Below are 19,139 nucleotides of genomic sequence, written 5' to 3'. Positions count from 1 at the left end.
AATAATTCAAATAGTAGGACAATAATTTATTCCATGATGAGCAGTTGCCATATAGCGGAGATGCTGAGTCACAGATAGGCACAACAAAAAGACTGTCACAAATAAGCTTTTGGCCAGCAAGGCATTCATCAGAAATAGATGACACACACATGCACACATGCATGCACATGCACACACCCACACACACTCACGCACACAAACGAAATTTACACACACGTGACTGCAGTCTCTGGCAACTGAAGCAAGCTGTGACAGTCGTTTTGCTGTGCCTGTCTGTGACAGCTTCTCCTCTGTATAGTGAGTGACAACTTTCCCTTTCACAATACTGTTACAATCCATCCTGGATTTTCCTTTGTTTGATAATGAGCAGTCGGTGTTACATGCAATTTACTATTATAATTATTTCTAGAAATAGATCATTGTTTAAAATATTAGTCATGTTACATACAAGTTGTAAGAGCATTTATGGATAAGCCACTGCTCTTGAGTCATTTTTTAAAGGTATCTCCACACAACATTGTCAGACAATTAGGTAACAAATTACTAAAACAGCTCTTTTGATATATATGCTTTTTGCCATTAAAGTTAATCTTCTGTTGATCATATGAAGGTCTGTGTTAAGCATAGTTTCAAGGTTGTGAATTTTAGGGTTGCTATTTTTGAACTTAGTTTCTTCTTTCACTAGCACAATCGTGTCTAGCATATACATTGCATAAACGAGGAGATTACTGAAACTAGTGAATAGACTTTTACAAGGCATTCATTGTTTCAGTTTTGCTATGATCCTTAAGCCCCTCTTCTGCAATATTAAAACACTTTTCATATTAGTGTGGCACATCCCCCCCTTCCTTTCCCCTCCCCCTGCCACCATGCCATTATTCCAGTAGACAAGAAAGGATATACTAACACAAAATATACAGTCCTCAGGTATTCAGAATTAATGTGTGGTGATAATCTCCACCATACATATAAACTGGACGTTATTCTTTGGAGACAGTTTCAACTTGCTGCTTTGATGAAAGTTGGTCACTTAGGTATAAACCCAAAAATTTATATTCTTAACAGGTTGTTGACAGAATCTCATCATTCACAGTATTATGCCTATTTGGAATACTCCCTTTAAAGTGAATAATATTAATTTTTTCTACATTATCTTTCATATCGTCATTTTTAAAGTGAGCTCTTGCCTTTTTAATAAAATTTATAATCTGTTCAATAAGGCCAAGCTCTGTCTGCACAATAGACATCAGATATGTCATCAGCTTACAAAGTGATCAAACACTTATGATCCAGAGAACTTGGGAAATAACATATGAATAAAAATAAAATAGAGCCCTTAGGAGCACCAAATATCTATTTCTAATTCTTGACCTTCTCCTCTCCAATACTCCTTTATTATCACACACAGTTTCTGTACGCTGTTGCCTACCTTTAAAATGTTTATAGCAATTGCATAAGTTTTACAGTGACAATGCTCATTGCAGTTTCTGAAAAAGAGGGCTTCGTGATGTACTCTATTGAAAGCTTTTGAGAGGTCCTGGGATACTCCTGCTGCTTGGGACTTTTAATTAATTTTTTCAAGTACATAATGGTCAAACAGTACTGCAGATGCTGTGGTAGTTTGAATTATTCTGCAACTATGCTGGAAATCACCTAAGATGTTAGCATTGTTGTAATGTTACAAGATTCCTTTTAACATTATTTCCTCAATCAGTTTGCTGAGTGTTGAGATTAGAGCAATAGGTCTGTGGTTCTGAACATGCTTTATTTTCCCATTCTTGTGCAAGGGTTTGACTACAGCCAGTTTCAACCTGTCAGGGAATAAACAGTCTTCAAGAACACAGTTTATTATATTTCAGAACTGATCACTAAGGCATGAGGGATGACATCAAACAAAATAACCCCTTCAGAGTCTCAGAAAGCCTTCACCATGGATGAAGGTGCGCCTATGAACTTTTTCTTTGGAGGAGAGTTGTGTGGTGCCACTCCATGGATTGCCATTTTGTTTCTGGTTCAAAGTGATGCTTCATTACATGCAAGCAATTCTGCACAGATGGTCCTTCACAGCTCTTTATGATATTCTGAACAGTTATGAACCCACTGGGTACACACCTTTGTGTACCACAATTGATGGACAAGTGTGTCAGCACTACCAACAGAGATGACCAATTGAACAGTGAAGTTTTTGATTGTGATGCATTGGTCAGCTTGAATGAGAATGTCTGCACATTCTGACATTTCAGCAATCACAGCTGTGTCTGGCCGGCTGCCGCATGGAAGACTGGACAGGTCTGTGTGCCGTTGTTGCAATGATGCCTCAGCCAGTGATTCACCATGCTTTGTTCACTACCAGGTATCCATAGACATTCTGCAAGTGCCTACAGAAACCTATGATTCTGTGGCTTTCGGCCAAGAGTAACTCAATGACAGTTCTCTACTTGAAATGCACCTCCATTACAGTCATCATTTTGAAAACTACGCATAGTGCCGCCACTTATTGGAACTTCATGAAACTATACAGGCTAAGGTGGGGATATTGCATGATGCTCTAAAACAAATTTCGTATTTTTAAACCTAAATTGGCTGAGAAAAAAAGTGTTGCATTACTTATAGAACACCATTAATACTATATGTGTTATTATTGCACTGAGTACAAGTTCATGTTGATCTTTAGCCCCACAAGAGAGGATAAAATCTGTAAACATTTGCTTTCCTGGCACTCATGTAAAGTGTTGATGTTTATATCTGCAAGTGCGACCAGATTTACAATTTTATGACTTGACATTAATTTACTCAGTACTCCATCAAGTCAAATGTCTAGGAGGAAGAAATGCAAGATTCTACATGAAATGTGTTTATAACAAATCATTGCTCTTTTCTTTTTTTTACTGGTGATGAAACCATTAATTGTTCCCTTATTTTATTCTTTTTATGATCACCAGGCATGTCCGTGAAGCTGGTGGTGTGTGCGTAGCAGATGAGGTTCAAGTGGGTTTTGGCCGAGTGGGAAAGCACTGGTGGGGATTCCAGTTGCAGGGTGACGATGTTATACCTGATATTGTTACTCTTGGCAAACCAATGGGGAATGGCCATCCTGTGGCAGCAGTTGTTACAACCAGAGAAATTGCTCAAAGTTTCCAGAACACTGGAATTGAATATTTCAATACTGTAAGTATACACTTAATTAAAATTACAGGACAGATTGAAAGCTACATTTTGTTAGCTAAGTCTCATAATAATGACTTTATGGAATGTGTGTGCTGTACATTACCATAAAATCAATGACATAATCAAAGCACAATAAGTAATTAAAAGAGAAGAATTTGTCTCAGTTTTCAGAAGTATTTTTATCTTAATAACTTCAGAAACCTGTTTCAGTTGTAGAAGTATATTTTGCTTGAAGTCTTCCTAACATAAATGTGCATGCTTCCATTTTTCACTTTCTTGTCTTAAGACTCTTTCTTAAGACTCCTCGTGTTTCATGGTCATCATTTCTTTTCCACAGGATTAATTATAATCAAGTTTTCCCTGTGACACTAAAGTCTCATCTTTATCTATGATAATGATGGAAGCTGAAGAAATGAATTAGAATTTGTGCTGTGGCCAAGGTCTACTAGACAGAAATGCTGACCATTACACCACCACAAGCGAGGAGACCCGTGTTCAAGTCCTGGCTGTAGCTCAAATTTTAATTCATTTCTTCAGTTTACATCACTATTGTAGGATTAATTCTGTATTTATTTAACGAGATGTTTATCACTTTTTGAACATTTCAATATTACTTCAGTTATAAATTGAAGAAACAAATACTAACACTATCTGAGCAAATGACAACAGTTAAATATGCAAAAGGAAATAAGTTACTGTTATTTATGAGCTTTCAGAACTTCTGCACTTTGTTTAAGAGAATGGGAGAGATAGGAAATGAAAGGAAAATAGAAGTTTCTGAAATAGCTGGAGTAGCCTAAACACAAGAAAAGCTTATTGAAGAGAGTATGGAGAAGCAAATCTTGCTTGAAGCAGCTGCTGGAAGACTATGAAAAGTGTTTTGGCAAATAGTGAGAGATGCTCTAGGAGGGAAGGGGAAGGGAGGGGAGGAAAGAGTCAGCATTATCCCTGCCTGCTGGATTACAGATTTTTCATTCATTACGTTACAAATTAAGGAGACAGTATGAGAGTCTGCATTCTGAATTGCCAGAAGAACTACAGGACATAAAATTTCTTCCTTGAAATGAGAATTTATATGTCAGCATGCAATACTCAGAGAATTTGTTAAAGACTCAGAAACTGCAACATAAATAAATTTTGAAATATCTCAGCATATAGCAAAAAGTTGCCAGCCATTTACAGACGGAGATCTTGTCAAAATTTTTTTCAAGATAGGTGCTAAAGAGAGAAGGGAGAAGAAATAAAAACTTTGAGGTTCGCTGATGGCATTGTAATTCTGTCAGAGACAGCAAAGGACTTGGAAGAGCAGTTGAACGGAATGGACAGTGTCTTGAAAGGAGGATATAAGATGAACATCAACAAAAGCAAAATGAGGATAATGGAATGTAGTCGAATTAAGTTGGATGATGCTGAGGGAATTAGATTAGGAAATGAGACACTTGAAGTAGTAAAGGAGTTTTGCTATTTGGGGAGCAAAATAACTGATGATGGTTGAAGTAGAGAGGATATAAAATGTAGACTGGCAATGGCAAGCAAAACGTTTCTGAAGAAGAGAAATTTGTTAACATCGAATATAGATTTAAGTGTCAGGAAGTCTTTTCTGAAAGTATTTGTATTGAGTGTAGCCATGTATGGAAGTGAAACATGGACAATAAATAGTTTGGACAAGAAGAGAATAGAAGCTTTTGAAATGTGGTGCTACAGAAGAATGTTGAAGATTAGGTGGATAGATCACGTAACTAATGAGGAGGTATTGAGTAGGATTGGGGAGAAGAGAAATTTGTGGCACAACTTGACTAGAAGAAGGGATCGGTTGGTAGGACATGTCCTGAGGCATCAAGGGATCACAAATTTAGCATTTGAGGGCAGCGTGGAGGGTAAAAATCGTAGAGGGAGACCAAGAGATGAATACACTATTCAGAAGGATGTAGGTTGCAGTAGGTGCTGGGAGACGAAGGAGCTTGCACAGGATAGATTAGCATGGAGAGCTGCATCAAACCAGTCTCAGGACTGAAGACCACAACAACAACAACAACAACAACAACAACAACAACAGGTGCTAAAACATTTGGCTGGAATCAGTTAAATATTTTAAGAAAATTCAATTAAACTGGATGACTGTGCAAAGGAGAGTTATTGCAGTGATGGTAAATAGCATGGATCAAACAAAAACTTGCTCAAAGAAAATTTGTTATTTTTCAGGCTACTGCTGAATCAAATGACATCACCTCCACGACCCAGATGATTGTATTTGGACATGGGATAACACACATACTTGAAATATGTAATGAATTGATTGGAATGAGTTCATTGTCAGGGCAAATTAAGGGTGGTGATATGTTCACTGCAGCACTGGGACAGTGTTCAAACTTTCATTTAAATATGACTAAGGTAGCAGGCATTATGAGTGGTGAAGCACCTTGTATAGTAGGAATTAATTCTGTATTAGTATTATTATTAAAACAGCATTTATGGGAGTATGGTGATGATTTTATACAATTAATTACACCGTATAATCCGCCAGGAGACTTTGTGCCCAAAGCAAATAGGTTCTGCATATCTCATGAAAGTTTAACTTCTCTTAAAGACAATGACAGCACCAAATATGGTGTCTCCATTTTTACACAGAAATGAGACGACTAATTTGTGGTAAAATTCTTGTTCGGTTTCTGAATTCAATTGATGAAAGGAAAATTTTCATGAAAAAAAAAAAAGATCTCTTAGTTAAAAAATATGGTTTGTTTATGTGACTTAGCATTTCTAACATTACAAATCATTTAAATATGTCAAATAAGTGCCTTCAAGGCAAAAATCAATTGATTACTCAGCTTTATGATCCTACTACATCTTTTGAGTGTTTCAAACACATCTGAAGTTGGGCAATTATGTTCATTTTCATGATTACAAGAAAATGCCAAATAAGTTGTAAGCCTGCTTTAAAAGTATATGCGATGAAATAGTTTCACTGATTTATAGCAGAGATGTTGAGTCGCACATTGGCACAACAAAAAGACTTTCACAATTAAAGCTTTTTGCCATTGGTATTGTTACATTCCCTCCTGGATTTTCCATTGATAGATTTATTTAACAAACCCTTTGCTGTTTTGCTGGAAAAGCAACAGAAGTAGTGCAGCTGGAACTCACTGGCATGCAAAACTATGAGAAACTGAGAATTAAATTTGATGAAACAAATTATTAAATTTCTGCTATTGTGTCAGTGGAAATAATGCATTAAAATATGCTGATGATTTCAACTTATATCTGTGAAAAAATTTTATTTGATAATGACCATCAAACAATCATAAAGCAGGAACTACCTGACAAATGACAATATCAGAGTTTTTCTTCTCATCCTGTCCGATAAATATCCCCTGACCTGGAGTTCTGGGTGACTTTTCCGATCTCTATCCCTTTTCCTATACCTAACCAGTCCTTTTCCTTCACCCCTCTTCCTTCCCCCTCAACCCTTCTGCCAAAAGAAGGAGCCACAGGCTCTGAAAGCTCACAAATTGTAATACCTTTTATAAGTGTGTTCTTCTGCTGCTGTTTGGTGAGTAGCCCCCTCCTAGGAAGGGAAGCTCCTGGGATAAATGAGTAGTCCTGCCGTAAGCTCCTGCCAGCCTTCATGCTAGTCAGCATAAAACAGGAGAAACTGGGGAAGCATACTGTTCAGGCTGGTCTGGCAAAGGTGTAACCTCGTAGGTGGTTGTGTCAGTTGATGCAGGCTCGAGTGACAGTGAGTTGCCTGACCCACAGCATCGTCTGCCTAGAGCAAACATTTGATTGAAACTTGGCTGGATTTACCATTCTTGTGTTGTTGTAATAAGAAGAGAAGGCCTGGAGCTGGGTAGCCCTATTGTTGGCGTCAAATAGGATAACAGTCTGGAGACGTCAGCATATACAGAGTATGGCAGGCCCTCAAATATGCCAGGAACTGTACAGAGGAGTGATGTGTATGGGACATTTGAAATTTACAATAATCATTTACTTTCTCTTTCTTTTCTTCACTTTGGTACACTTTCCAGATACAAACTTGGAAGGTTTAAAAGCAGTCAGTGGTCCCATTGTAGTAGGAATGTTAATGCATGTGTTCTGTAGCATGCCAGTGAGAGGTGCCGGGAGCTGTTTTATGTTGGGCAAAGTCAACAGGGTGTGATGTCATCTTTTAAATTCTGTAGTTTAGGTTTAACTGTCATTATGATAGTGGTGTGTATGGCAATTGAAGTGCTTAACAGTTCATTGTCTTGACTACATCTGTTGTCACTTCCTGTAAGTCCATCATCTTCCTGAGCAACTCATTGCCAGTGTTCACTATGATACAAAATTCATCTTTCAGTGATGCTTCTGTCTTGACAGCTGAATACGTAGGCTTCCACATCTGAAACAGTGGCATTTTTTATTTTGGGAGGAATGCTTGAACATCTTGTATGTCTGTAAACTATCTCAACATTTATATGGAGGTGACCCTTCTGTATCGACACATTAAAGTGAAAAATGGTGCAGAAAATCCATTCCATGAATAGTTTGGTGACATCGGCAATCACAAAGGTCCACCACAATTTCTTTGTGAAATCAAAACTCACCACCTTTCTGCACTAGCCAAAAGTAGGTATCTTAGAATTATTCATGGCAGTGAGCCAGGAGGCAACAGTAGATCATTTTTCAAGTCTTGCTGGCAGAAAACTAACATCCAATGCCCAGTCAATTAAATTCTTCAGGAAATGCAGCTTGACATATAAGTATATGATGTATCAACATTGTGACCTGCGTATTGTTGAGTTGACAGAAGAGCCACATTTCTGATTTGCTTTCTTGAGGAAGACTTTCCGTAAGGTGCATGTATTTGCACACCGATGGTGTGTTATGCACAATGTCAGCCAATAACAATAAGGTTTGAGTGTCTAAACTATTGAACATCAGAGTGAATTTTAGGTTCTCATCAATAATACCATAGGTGTCAAATGAAACTTCCAGAAGCTGGAACCATAGGTCTGGTTGTTGTGGCATGTATGTTTTTCTACCACTGTGGAAGATGTGATACAGCTTATTGGTGAGTTGTCCACAAGCTGCAAATCACACAAAGTACCTGGCACCTGTCCAAAATTTATTTCCACCAGTGGAACGGTTGTCACTTCCTCCAAATTACCAAATGACTGTCCTGATGAGGTGGTGTGAATGGCAATATCATTAGGTTTGATGTGTTTGTCATCTGCCATGTCACCACCTGTAGGAATGTCAATCCACAATAAAATACACTTTATTAATTTACTGGAAGAATGCATAAAACACACAGTGAGGATACACAGTACGTGGAATAGTGAACAAAAAGGTAATGTGGGTTCACCAAGAGATGGCGATGCATATAGATGTGGTAGTAAATCGGTCCATAAATTGCGAGTATTTAGCGTCAATAAGGTGCAAGTTATGCGACAAAATCGTATCAAGTGGCATTAGAATTTGTTCAGTGTTGCATATTTGGTATCATTCGCAATGCTTCGCGAAAATAAATCAAGAAAACATCTCGTGTACGTGTGGAACAAAGTGTAACGGACGTCTGGCAGCGAGTGAAATGTGCCGCGCAAATCGTGAAATCATAGTACTCGAATCACTGCAGAAAGAACTGAAAGGCACAAGAGAACATGCTCTGTTGTTGGAAAACATTATTAAAAGTCTATCTGACCCATCACATAAAGAACTCGGTCAACTTCAAGAGTACAGTGAACCAAAGAAATGTGCAAAACCTAAATTTGTTTCCAGTGCGTTAAAAGTTCCGTTAAGAAATTGATTTCAACATCTTATTATGGATTGTGAACTTAAAAATGTTGAAACAAGGAACTCACACCAAGACTATGAATCGGAATCGGCGGACAGGAAATTTACAAAGCGCAATAAGTCAGTAAAACGTAACTGTCTCGATGTTGCAAACAAAGTGACTCTAAAAAACTTTAGTAGGCCTACAGTTTAGCTTGCTGACAGCCACAGAAGAGGAATTGCAGGAATTCTTTGTTTCCAGCAGGATCTCAGTGTGACAAGTGTTGTGAAACCTGGAGCAGGCCTAAAAGAAGTTTTGAAAAACTATAAAAACAATAATCACGTGACACAAAGTGAATGCATTGTAATATTGGGCTGTGCAAACGATGTATATAAGAATGAACTAATAGTAGCAAACAGAGCGCTAAGAGATGCGCTACATACAACAGAGGATCAAAAAGTTATTGTTGTAGGCATTCCACACAGACATGACCTTACTGAATCTTCTTGTGTGAACAGAGAAATCCAAAAAGCAAACAGGATGTATAAAAAGATCTGCAAGACCACTTCAAATGCTTTTTTCCTCAGTATTGACGATCTTGAAAGACAGCACTTCACAACACATGGTATGCATTTAAATAAATGGGGCAAATCGCTGCTCAGTCAAAAGATCAAAATGTTAGTGGATATTGTTTCTCCTAGATGTAAGAAAAGTGATCCTATTCCACTACCACTGGTAAAGGACGCCTGCAAAGTATCTTCGCTACCATGTACTCCAGTTGCAGCAGTAACACAACATCAGGTATCACTCATTACAAAAGAATGTGCTGGGAGAGAGGAAGCTGTAACTACAGTTACAACAGGTAGAACACCTCATTCAGGAACTAAGATAGCAGAAACAGCAAAAGTGGCAGCATATTCAGCAACAAGTGTACCAACAGGTGATCCAGCTGTCCATTCTGCAGCAACATTTGAACTACCTACAGTGGGAACCCAGCCACTTAGATTATGCCATGAACAAGAAGATGCAAAGAGACCTCCAAGAATAGAAGCAGTATCAAGTGTAGCGGGCAAACGGAAAACTGTACCTCCATTATGTCTAAATGATTTTTTAGTAGAAGGCAGCAAGGGGAAGAAGCCCATAAGATAAAAAGTGCCAGAGATTTAATAGCCTCTCAGCAAAATAGTGCATGTGTAAAGAAAGACAGGTTTGATTTTATAATCTGTTATCTTAACATTGAAGGAGTAAGGGATAAAGAATTTATTGTCAATGACTTTGGATTAGAAAATAAGTTTGATATCTTTTGTTTAAGTGAACACTGGGCTAGTGAGAGTGAGCTTACATTTATTAAATTTGATAATTATATTCTAGCCAGTAGCTACTGCAGAAAATTGCATTTAAGAGGTGGTGTGGCAATATATGTTAACAAGTCACTCAGCGGTACATTCAATAGATTAGATCCAGATTTTCTGTGTGATGAACACAACTTTGAAGCTGCTGGTATAGTAATAGACAGTTTTAAGTTAGTTGTAATTTCCCTGTACAGGTCACCTAAGGGTATAACCAATGTATTTTTAGAAAAACTGGACCTGCTGTTACATGTACTTACAGATACTAGATGGATACATTATGATATTGTGATAGGTGGAGATGTGAATGCTGAATTCGATGTCACAACACAAAAACATAGTGTCACTGAACTCCAAAACCTACTAAGACAGTGCAACTTACATTCAGTCAATAACAAACCTACAAGAGAACATGCATGTCTTGACAATATTTTTGTAAATTTTAAAACAACAGAAGAATCATGTTTTTTGACAGTATTTCCATATTCTGATCATGATTCAGTATCTTTAAATTATACAAGTAGGTTCCATCTTGATACAGGGTGTTTCAAAAATGACCAGTATATTTGAAACGGCAATAAAAACTAAATGAGCAGCGATAGAAATACACCGTTTGTTGCAATATGCTTGGGACAACAGTACATTTTCAGGCAGACAAACTTTCGAAATTACAGTAGTTACAATTTTCAACAACAGATGGCGCTGCGGTCTGGGAAACTCTATAGTACGATATTTTCCACATATCCACCATGCGTATCAATAATATGGCATAGTCTCTGAATGAAATTACCCGAAACCTTTGACAACGTGTCTGGCGGAATGGCTTCACATGCAGATGAGATGTAATGCTTCAGCTGTTCAATTGTTTCTGGATTCTGGTGGTACACCTGGTCTTTCAAGTGTCCCCACAGAAAGAAGTCACAGGGGTTCATGTCTGGCGAATAGGGAGGCCAATCCACGCCGCCTCCTGTATGTTTCGGATAGCCCAAAGCAATCACACGATCATCGAAATATTCATTCAGGAAATTAAAGACATCGGCCGTGCGATGTGGCCGGGCACCATCTTGCATAAACCACGAGGTGTTCACAGTGTCGTCTAAGGCAGTTTGTACCGCCACAAATTCACAAAGAATGTCCAGATAGCATGATGCAGTAATCGTTTCGGATCTGAAAAATGGGCCAATGATTCCTTTGGAAGAAATGGCGGCCCAGACCAGTACTTCTTGAGGATGCAGGGACGATGGGATTGCAACATGGGGCTTTTCGGTTCCCCATATGCACCAGTTCTGTTTATTGACGAAGCCATCCAGGTAAAAATAAGTCGTCAGTAAACCAAATGCTGCCCACATGCATATCGCCGTCATCAATCCTGTGCACTATATCGTTAGCGAATGTCTCTCGTGCAGCAATGGTGGTGGCGCTGAGGGGTTGCCGCGTTTGAATTTTGTATGGATAGAGGTGTAAACTCTGGCACATGAGATGATACGTGGACGTTGGAGTCATTTGGACTGCAGCTGCAACACGGCGAACGGAAACCCGAGGCGGCTGTTGGATCACCTGCTGCACTAGCTGCGCGTTGCCCTCTGTGGTTGCCGTACGCGGTCGCCCTACCTTTCCAGCACGTTCATCCGTCACGTTCCCAGTCCGTTGAACTTTTTCAAACAGATCCTTTATTGTATCGCTTTTCGGTCCTTTGGTTACATTAAACCTCCGTTGAAAACTTCGTCTTGTTGCAACAACACTGTGTTCTAGGCGGTGGAATTCCAACACCAGAAAAATCCTCTGTTCTAAGGAATAAACCATGTTGTCTACAGCACACTTGCACGTTGTGAACAGCACACACTTACAGCAGAAAGACGACGTACAGAATGGCGCACCCACAGACTGTGTTGTCTTCTATATCTTTCACATCACTTGCAGCGCCATCTGTTGTTGAAAATTGTAACTACTGTAATTTCGAAAGTTTGTCTGCCTGAAAATGTACTGTTGTCCTAAGCATATTGCAACAAACGGTGTATTTCTATCGCTGCTCGTTTAGGTTTTATTGCCGTTTCAAATATACCGGTCATTTTTGAAACACCCTGTAAGAGTTATGTAAATAAGCTTGTCCCAGAAGTTGTGGTCACTAGACCTGTCACAGATGAGAAAATTGACAGGTTTTGTACGTCCCTTTCTAACAGAGATTGGTTTGGCCTGTGTTATGATGAGACACATTATACTCTAAGCAATTATCTGCCAGCAAAGGTACTATTTGATAGGTTTCTCAAAGTATTTTTGGGACACTTTAATGACTGCATACCAATAAAGAAATGCAAAGTAACTGACAGAGTCCTAAAAGCAAACGTTCCAAATAGACTAAATACATGGTATACAAAACAGCTGTCTACTATGAAGTTATGTTGTTGTGCAATATTTATAAAAATCTGAAAACCAACCATGCTAAACTAGCCTATGTTAGATCTAGGAATGAGTACAAAAAAGCAATTGTGGAAGCCAAACAAGCACACAATCTCAGGAGTATTGAGAAATCCACCAATAAGTGCAAAGCAGCATGGACTCTAATAAATAGTGTCGCCAAAGGTAAAAGAAGTGACAAAATTAGTATCTCTCCCCAGGAATTTAATGACTTTTTTATTAAATCAGTTGAGGAAGTAGGAAGTGCTATAATTAAACCTGAAATCAGCTCATCACAGTTACTGTCAAAAATATTGTTAGGTCATCAACAATCACAAGTACCTTCAATTTTTCTGAGGTCTCACCTGGTTTTGTGTTAAGAATAGTGAAGCAGTTAAAATCATCAGACAGTGTAGACATATATGACCTGTCTTGTAACATGCTTAAGAAAGTAATGGACTGTATAGTGTACCCCCTAACATATTGTATAAACAAGTGTATACTGGAGGGTTTTTTCCCTGACGAGCTTAAACTGTCTAGGGTAGTTCCAGTACATAAAAAAGGAGATAAAAATTCTGTCTCAAGTTACAGGCCAATATCCATAGTCCCAGTTGTCTCAAAAGTTCTAGAATGCATAATTTACCAACAATTATCTGTTTACTTTGATAACATAGGATTAATAAGTGGATCACAGTATGGCTTTAGGAAAAACCTGTCAACCATTGATGCCATAAACAATGTTGTTAAATACATCCATCAAGTATTTGAAGATAAATGCTTTGCCCAAGTGACTTTTTGACTTTTTGACTGTGTAGAACATACACAACTACTCGAAAAAATGGACTTTTATGGTGTTAAAGGTAACAGCCTTAAGCTATTAAGATCATATTTACAAAACCGTAAGCAAGCCGTCTGTGTTGGGAAAGAAATGTCCAATATAGAACAAGTTGAGGTAGGTGTTCTGCAGGGATCCGTGCTGGGCCCTTTCCTTTCCCTAATAATGATAAATGACCTGCCATCATTTATCAAATCCAGAACAGTACTCTATGCTGATGATACAACGTTTCTGAACAGCAGTAATGATCTTAATAGCCTTAAAACATGTGTTACAGAGACAATTGAGCAAGCTTCACTCTGGTTTAAAGCAAATGGGTTCTTGCTTAATGAAAGCAAAACCCAGCAGATGGTATTTAGTTTAAAAGACAAGTTTCCATCAGATGATCCTAGTTGTGTTAAATTTTTGGGGGTATATTTGGATGATAAACTTTCGTGGAATGCACATATTAAGTATATTAGCGGTAAATTGTCTAGGGTAATCTATTTGTTAAGGCGATTAATGCATTGTGTACCTAAAAATTATGTTAGAGTATCTTACTACTCATTTTTCCAAAGCATCATATCCTATGGCATTATTTTATGGGGAAACTCCACTTGTGTGCATGATATACTATTGCTGCAAAAGAAAGCTATTAGGATAATTACAGGCTCACCAAACTCAACAAAAAATCATGACAGTAATAAACCTATATATTTATTATGTTTTAATCTACACAAAAAAGAACTTACCTAAAGTAAAACGCAGGGCAAATATACATTGTTACAGCACTAGGACAAACAGCTCTATCTATACGCCCTACCACAGACTGTCAAAATCAGTTAACAGTTATAAACTTATGGGCCACAAATTATTTAACAAACTTCCACAAGGTATACAAAATTTACCAGAGCAACAATACAAACAAACACTTTATGACTGGTTAGTTGTAAACCCATTCTACAATGTAAAGGATTTCATGACCTGTGATATTAAACTGTAAAGTTCTTAACAATTCTATCCTTCTATAGCATGTACTGTACTGTATTGTATTATATGTATGACTTTGTCTATTGCTGTAATGGCTTAAAGACAATAAAATTATTATTATTATTATTATTATTATTATTATTAGATATTCCACACTACCATTTTCAGTCTTAGGTTAATTGTGACATCACACATCCATCTTTGTACCATCAACAGTATTACACCATATTTGATAACTTTAGGAAAAAATATTGTCCAATACAGCAGAACCATTACAGGACAAACACCTGCATCAAGGGCACACTTCATCACAGCTGACAAGTGGCTTAGGTGTTTCTGAAATGTCTTTGAGAAAATAACAAACAATGTTGTCCCTGTAGCAATGATATTTTGCCTTTTTAAGATACTGAAGAAAATTTTTCACCATGTGCTGAGGAGTGCTGGAGTGCTGCACAGATCAGATGGCATAACTCTAAAAGGCTATCAGATGTTAGGGAAGCAGTCTTTTCCCAGTCAGTGCATGAATCTTAATCTGCCTGTAGCCAGCCTGGATATTTGTTGTGGAGAAATACTTTTCTTCTGTCAAACATTCCAAGGTGTCATCAATTCATAGCAATGGTTATACATCCTTTTTGGCGATTCTGTGCACCTGCTGTAAATTGACACACAAGTGCCATGCACTAACTTTCGTGAGGACCACAGGAGAAGACCAAGGACTAACTGGTGACTGAATGATGTCATCTCACAGCTTCTTCTCCATTTTGTTTTGATTCTCCACCTTTCAGTTGTAAACTTCCTGTATGACCACTGACATGTTAGGGCAGGAGGGGGGAGGGGTGCTGTGAGCATGGGGAGGAGGGAGGGGATTTTTGACCACATGAGGGGGATGACTCGCCAGTGCTACCGAGGGTTTTCACATTTAGTTTGCCTCATCTCCACTCTCGACCTGAATGCACCTGAAAATTGATTCTGAAGATCAACAACTACCATAACTGTTCCTCAGTCTAGCCAGCTACTACTGGTGGCAGGACAGTAAATTCTTCTGGCAGGTCATCAGTAACAGTAGCAAAACTTGATTTTCCATTGATGGTCTGAGCTGACTTTCCTGGATTGGGTTGGCTGCTCCTACACTCATTTCCATAAATATGAGTAATCGCTGTTAATGGCAACTGTTAATCCACAGATCTCCTTGTTAACTTGTGATGGTTATGATCATTGCTGGAAAATAGGTCTTTTTTGTGAAACTGAGTACCTCTTTGCACCTGGCTATTTAACTGAGTGGACAGACTATTCACTGGAGCCTGTGTTCTTGATTATGATGGAATAAGTGTGTCTTCAGTGATAGAAAATCCTCTAGAGCAACTGTTGCATGAACTTTACCATTTGAAGCTCAAATCTTTGACAGTCCATCATTGCTTATGAAGCCAACAAGAAGCCCCATACAAGGACTATCCTAGCTGCATTCTAATAAAATCCACCAATTTACAGGGATGTGTTCTGTAATTGACAGTTATTCTCACAACACAGGTCCTGTTGGCTGAACATATTTTCCATTTGCAACCCCCAGCACAATGGCCGTTGTATTTTGAACATAATCTTCCTTGGATGGTGACAGCATCTGATATCACAGGAAAGACATCCCAGAATAGACTAGTGCCTGCACAGATTGGCTGCCAGTGTTGTCTTCAGTGTGATTTCCTGATATGTAGGCAACTGCCATTGATAGAGAAATTTCATCTGTTGTGGTGTGACCTCATTTACAATATGTAACAATGAAATTTTAGTTTAGCATTTTTTGGCCAATTTTTGGTACCAGTATTCTTAAGGGGTCTGGTTCATCAACAAAAAAGGAAATCTTGAAAAATTTGTCAGTTTTCTAAATAGTGCAGCAGAAAGAAAAAGAGTTGTAAACCCATGTAATGCTTATCATGCCGGCCGAAGTGGCCGTGCGGTTAAAGGCGCTGCAGTCTGGAACCGCAAGACCGCTACGGTCGCAGGTTCGAATCCTGCCTCGGGCGTGGATGTTTGTGATGTCCTTAGGTTAGTTAGGTTTAACTAGTTCTAAGTTCTAGGGGACTAATGACCTCAGCAGTTGAGTCCCATAGCGCTCAGAGCCATTTGAACCATTTTTGAATGCTTATCATGTTTCAACAGATCTTTCTGGGAACCACCTGACGTATGAACAACAGCTTCTGATCTCTCACTTTTTTCTCAATTGTATTTTGTGTTGTAAATGAAATAAAGCATATTAATTATTTATGTACAGCATAGATGCTTATATCTCAAAATAAAAACAAATTAGAAGCTTGATTTTTCTGGAAGGCTTTTACATTATTATGTTTAAAGAAGACTTTTAAAGAGATGGTGCTGTCATAAATTACAATAAAAAATTTTTTTTAACAGTGATTATCAAAAATATGTGTAATTAACTCATACTTTGTCTTTAAAAGTCTTTAATTTTCGAATTTAAGTGATAAGGGTAATATACTTTCTAGTTATATATGTTTTAAGACAGTATATAAAATTTCAGCCCCCTGTCTTTAATAGTTTCTAACTAATGTCTACCTGAAAATAAAAAAGTGAACTTCTAGGAAATTCAGTGCTTGTTTCTCTACCTACCCTGCATAACACTAATGCATCCCAGGTACATATTCATCTTGTTGCTGGTGCTGTACCACCTCCCATTTTTTTCAGATCTCTTCTTCTTAATCCTGCTTCACTGGTGGTTACCAACACTGAATTCTCTGCTTTGAAGAGTCTCCTGCGGTCAATGGCAATTGAAGTTCTTTTCATAATTAGTCCATCAGGCTTCCCCATAAATTCCATAACCCTAAATTTTTTGACTGCAACATCACTGAAACATAGCAGAACATCCAGCACAGTTAGTTTCGAAGTATTTCATGTGTGCAGACACTTTTAAACTCCTCTAATTTTGGGGCTTAGTTTGGTACAATTTCCTCAAAGTGAGTTTTTTCTTGTTCAGAAAACTACACAGAATTTTTTATGACCAAAATTTAAAAAAATGATTTTTGGCACTTATTCATGTACTAGTCCCCTTAAGAATGGAAAGTTTTACACAAAATACATTAAGTTATCACTTTTTGCAGTACGGTGGCAATCCAGTGTCATGTGCAGTCGCCAATGCAGTGATGGATGTTCTGGAGCGTGAGAACTTGCGCGAGCACGCAACCAGGGTGGGGAACCACATGCTGAACCTGATGCGACAGCTGGCCAACAAGCATTATATCATTGGGGACGTGCGTGGCGTCGGCCTCTTTGTGGGAGTCGAGCTGGTCAGGGACCGCGAGACCAGGGAACCAGCCACAGCCGAGGCACAGCATGTTATATCCAGGTCAGGAACCCATAAGAAACTCTCTTTTGTCATTGTGGGCACTATTTGGGACCTGTATCCATTTTACTGTACAATGCAAGATTGATACTGGGCCTTCTTCTTTCCTCTGTGCAGTGCTTTCTCCATGTAGTGTGTCAACTATTAATCTGTGTTACATGATTGAATGTGATGAGCATTTTTATGTGTTTTATCATGTTTGCACTCCTGTGGGTGATAATGTAAAAGAAGGGTACGGAAAGGGTTAAAGTCTATCCTGAATAGAGGCAAGCTCTTAAACACATTATTTATGTTGCATAGAGAAACTAAAGCAGAGATTGTGTTGATGTGAAAATAACCAGTGACATGTGCCAAACTTTATTTCATTACACCCTGAGCACTTCTGAATACTTCTTGCTCATATTCTGATAGTTTACATCACAGATCTTGCATGCAGATATTGCACACTTTGGTTAAGGTTTGAATGTAACTTTGTACACTGCTTGTTTTCTATGTGAAGCACAGGCTTTACCACATGTACCTATACGTGAAAGCAATTCCATTTATTTATTCCATTCCTTATCTATTTGCCCAGTTGTGGTGTTCCTGTCACTAAAGGCCCTTCCCAACAATCTCTGCTCCGAGAACTTCTTTGTTCTTTAATTTCTTCTTTTACTTTGGTCTCCTTTCCTTCTTGTAATTTCTTCTGGAATTTTGTGAAATTCATAATATGATCCCTGTAGCCCATTTCATTGAGAATCATCTCTCACACAATTTAAGCTCTTTTGCTGCTTTATGGGCTTTTTTAGGTACTCTGTAGTCACTGATAGTCCTACAACATATTTTGGTCACTTTATTGCAACCAGTAAGTCTCCCCTAACCCGTGATTCTGGGTGACTTTTCTTGCAATTCTCCCCATTTCCTAAACCTCGTCAGTCCTTTTCCTTCATCCTTCTTCTTGCCCCTTCAACCCTTCTGCCAGAAGAAGGAACTGCTGGCTCCAAAAGCTTGCACATTATGTTACCTTTTATGTGTTCTCTCAAAATGCCACTTATGTGAGACAATGTAATCATTCATTCGCAACTTGTGTTCCATAAATCCCATCATGAGGCAGAGCCTTCAAAATGTGGAACAAGTCCATTACCAGGCAGAAGCAGACACTACAGGCTGATTCTATAGAGTATATTGGCAACAATTTACAATTAATGCTAATTTTGTGAATTATTTAGCAGAAAATAAGTTGAAACTTCCTGGAAGAGTAAAACTGCGTGCCAAACAGAGATTCGAACTTGGGACTTCCGTCTTTCACGGGTAAGTGCTCTACCATCTGAGCTACCTAAGCAC

The 19,139-nt window shown here is 38.4% G+C and overlaps 1 protein-coding gene across 1 annotated transcript in view; it reads left to right on the top strand.

The window, feature by feature from the left end:
* Nucleotides 1-19,139, top strand: part of LOC126240514 (5-phosphohydroxy-L-lysine phospho-lyase-like) — a 151,522-nt gene that overhangs the window by 95,849 nt on the left and 36,534 nt on the right. The window contains exons 6-7 of the mRNA XM_049947930.1: nt 2,943-3,168; nt 17,575-17,819. Coding sequence (XP_049803887.1) covers nt 2,943-3,168; nt 17,575-17,819 — 471 coding nt within the window. The remainder of the gene's footprint in view (nt 1-2,942; nt 3,169-17,574; nt 17,820-19,139) is intronic.

Source organism: Schistocerca nitens, chromosome 1 (assembly GCF_023898315.1).
Source record: "Schistocerca nitens isolate TAMUIC-IGC-003100 chromosome 1, iqSchNite1.1, whole genome shotgun sequence".
Taxonomy (NCBI): domain Eukaryota; kingdom Metazoa; phylum Arthropoda; class Insecta; order Orthoptera; family Acrididae; genus Schistocerca; species Schistocerca nitens.
Note: the sequence above shows the minus strand (reverse complement) of the source record. Positions and strands in the feature narration are given on the sequence as shown.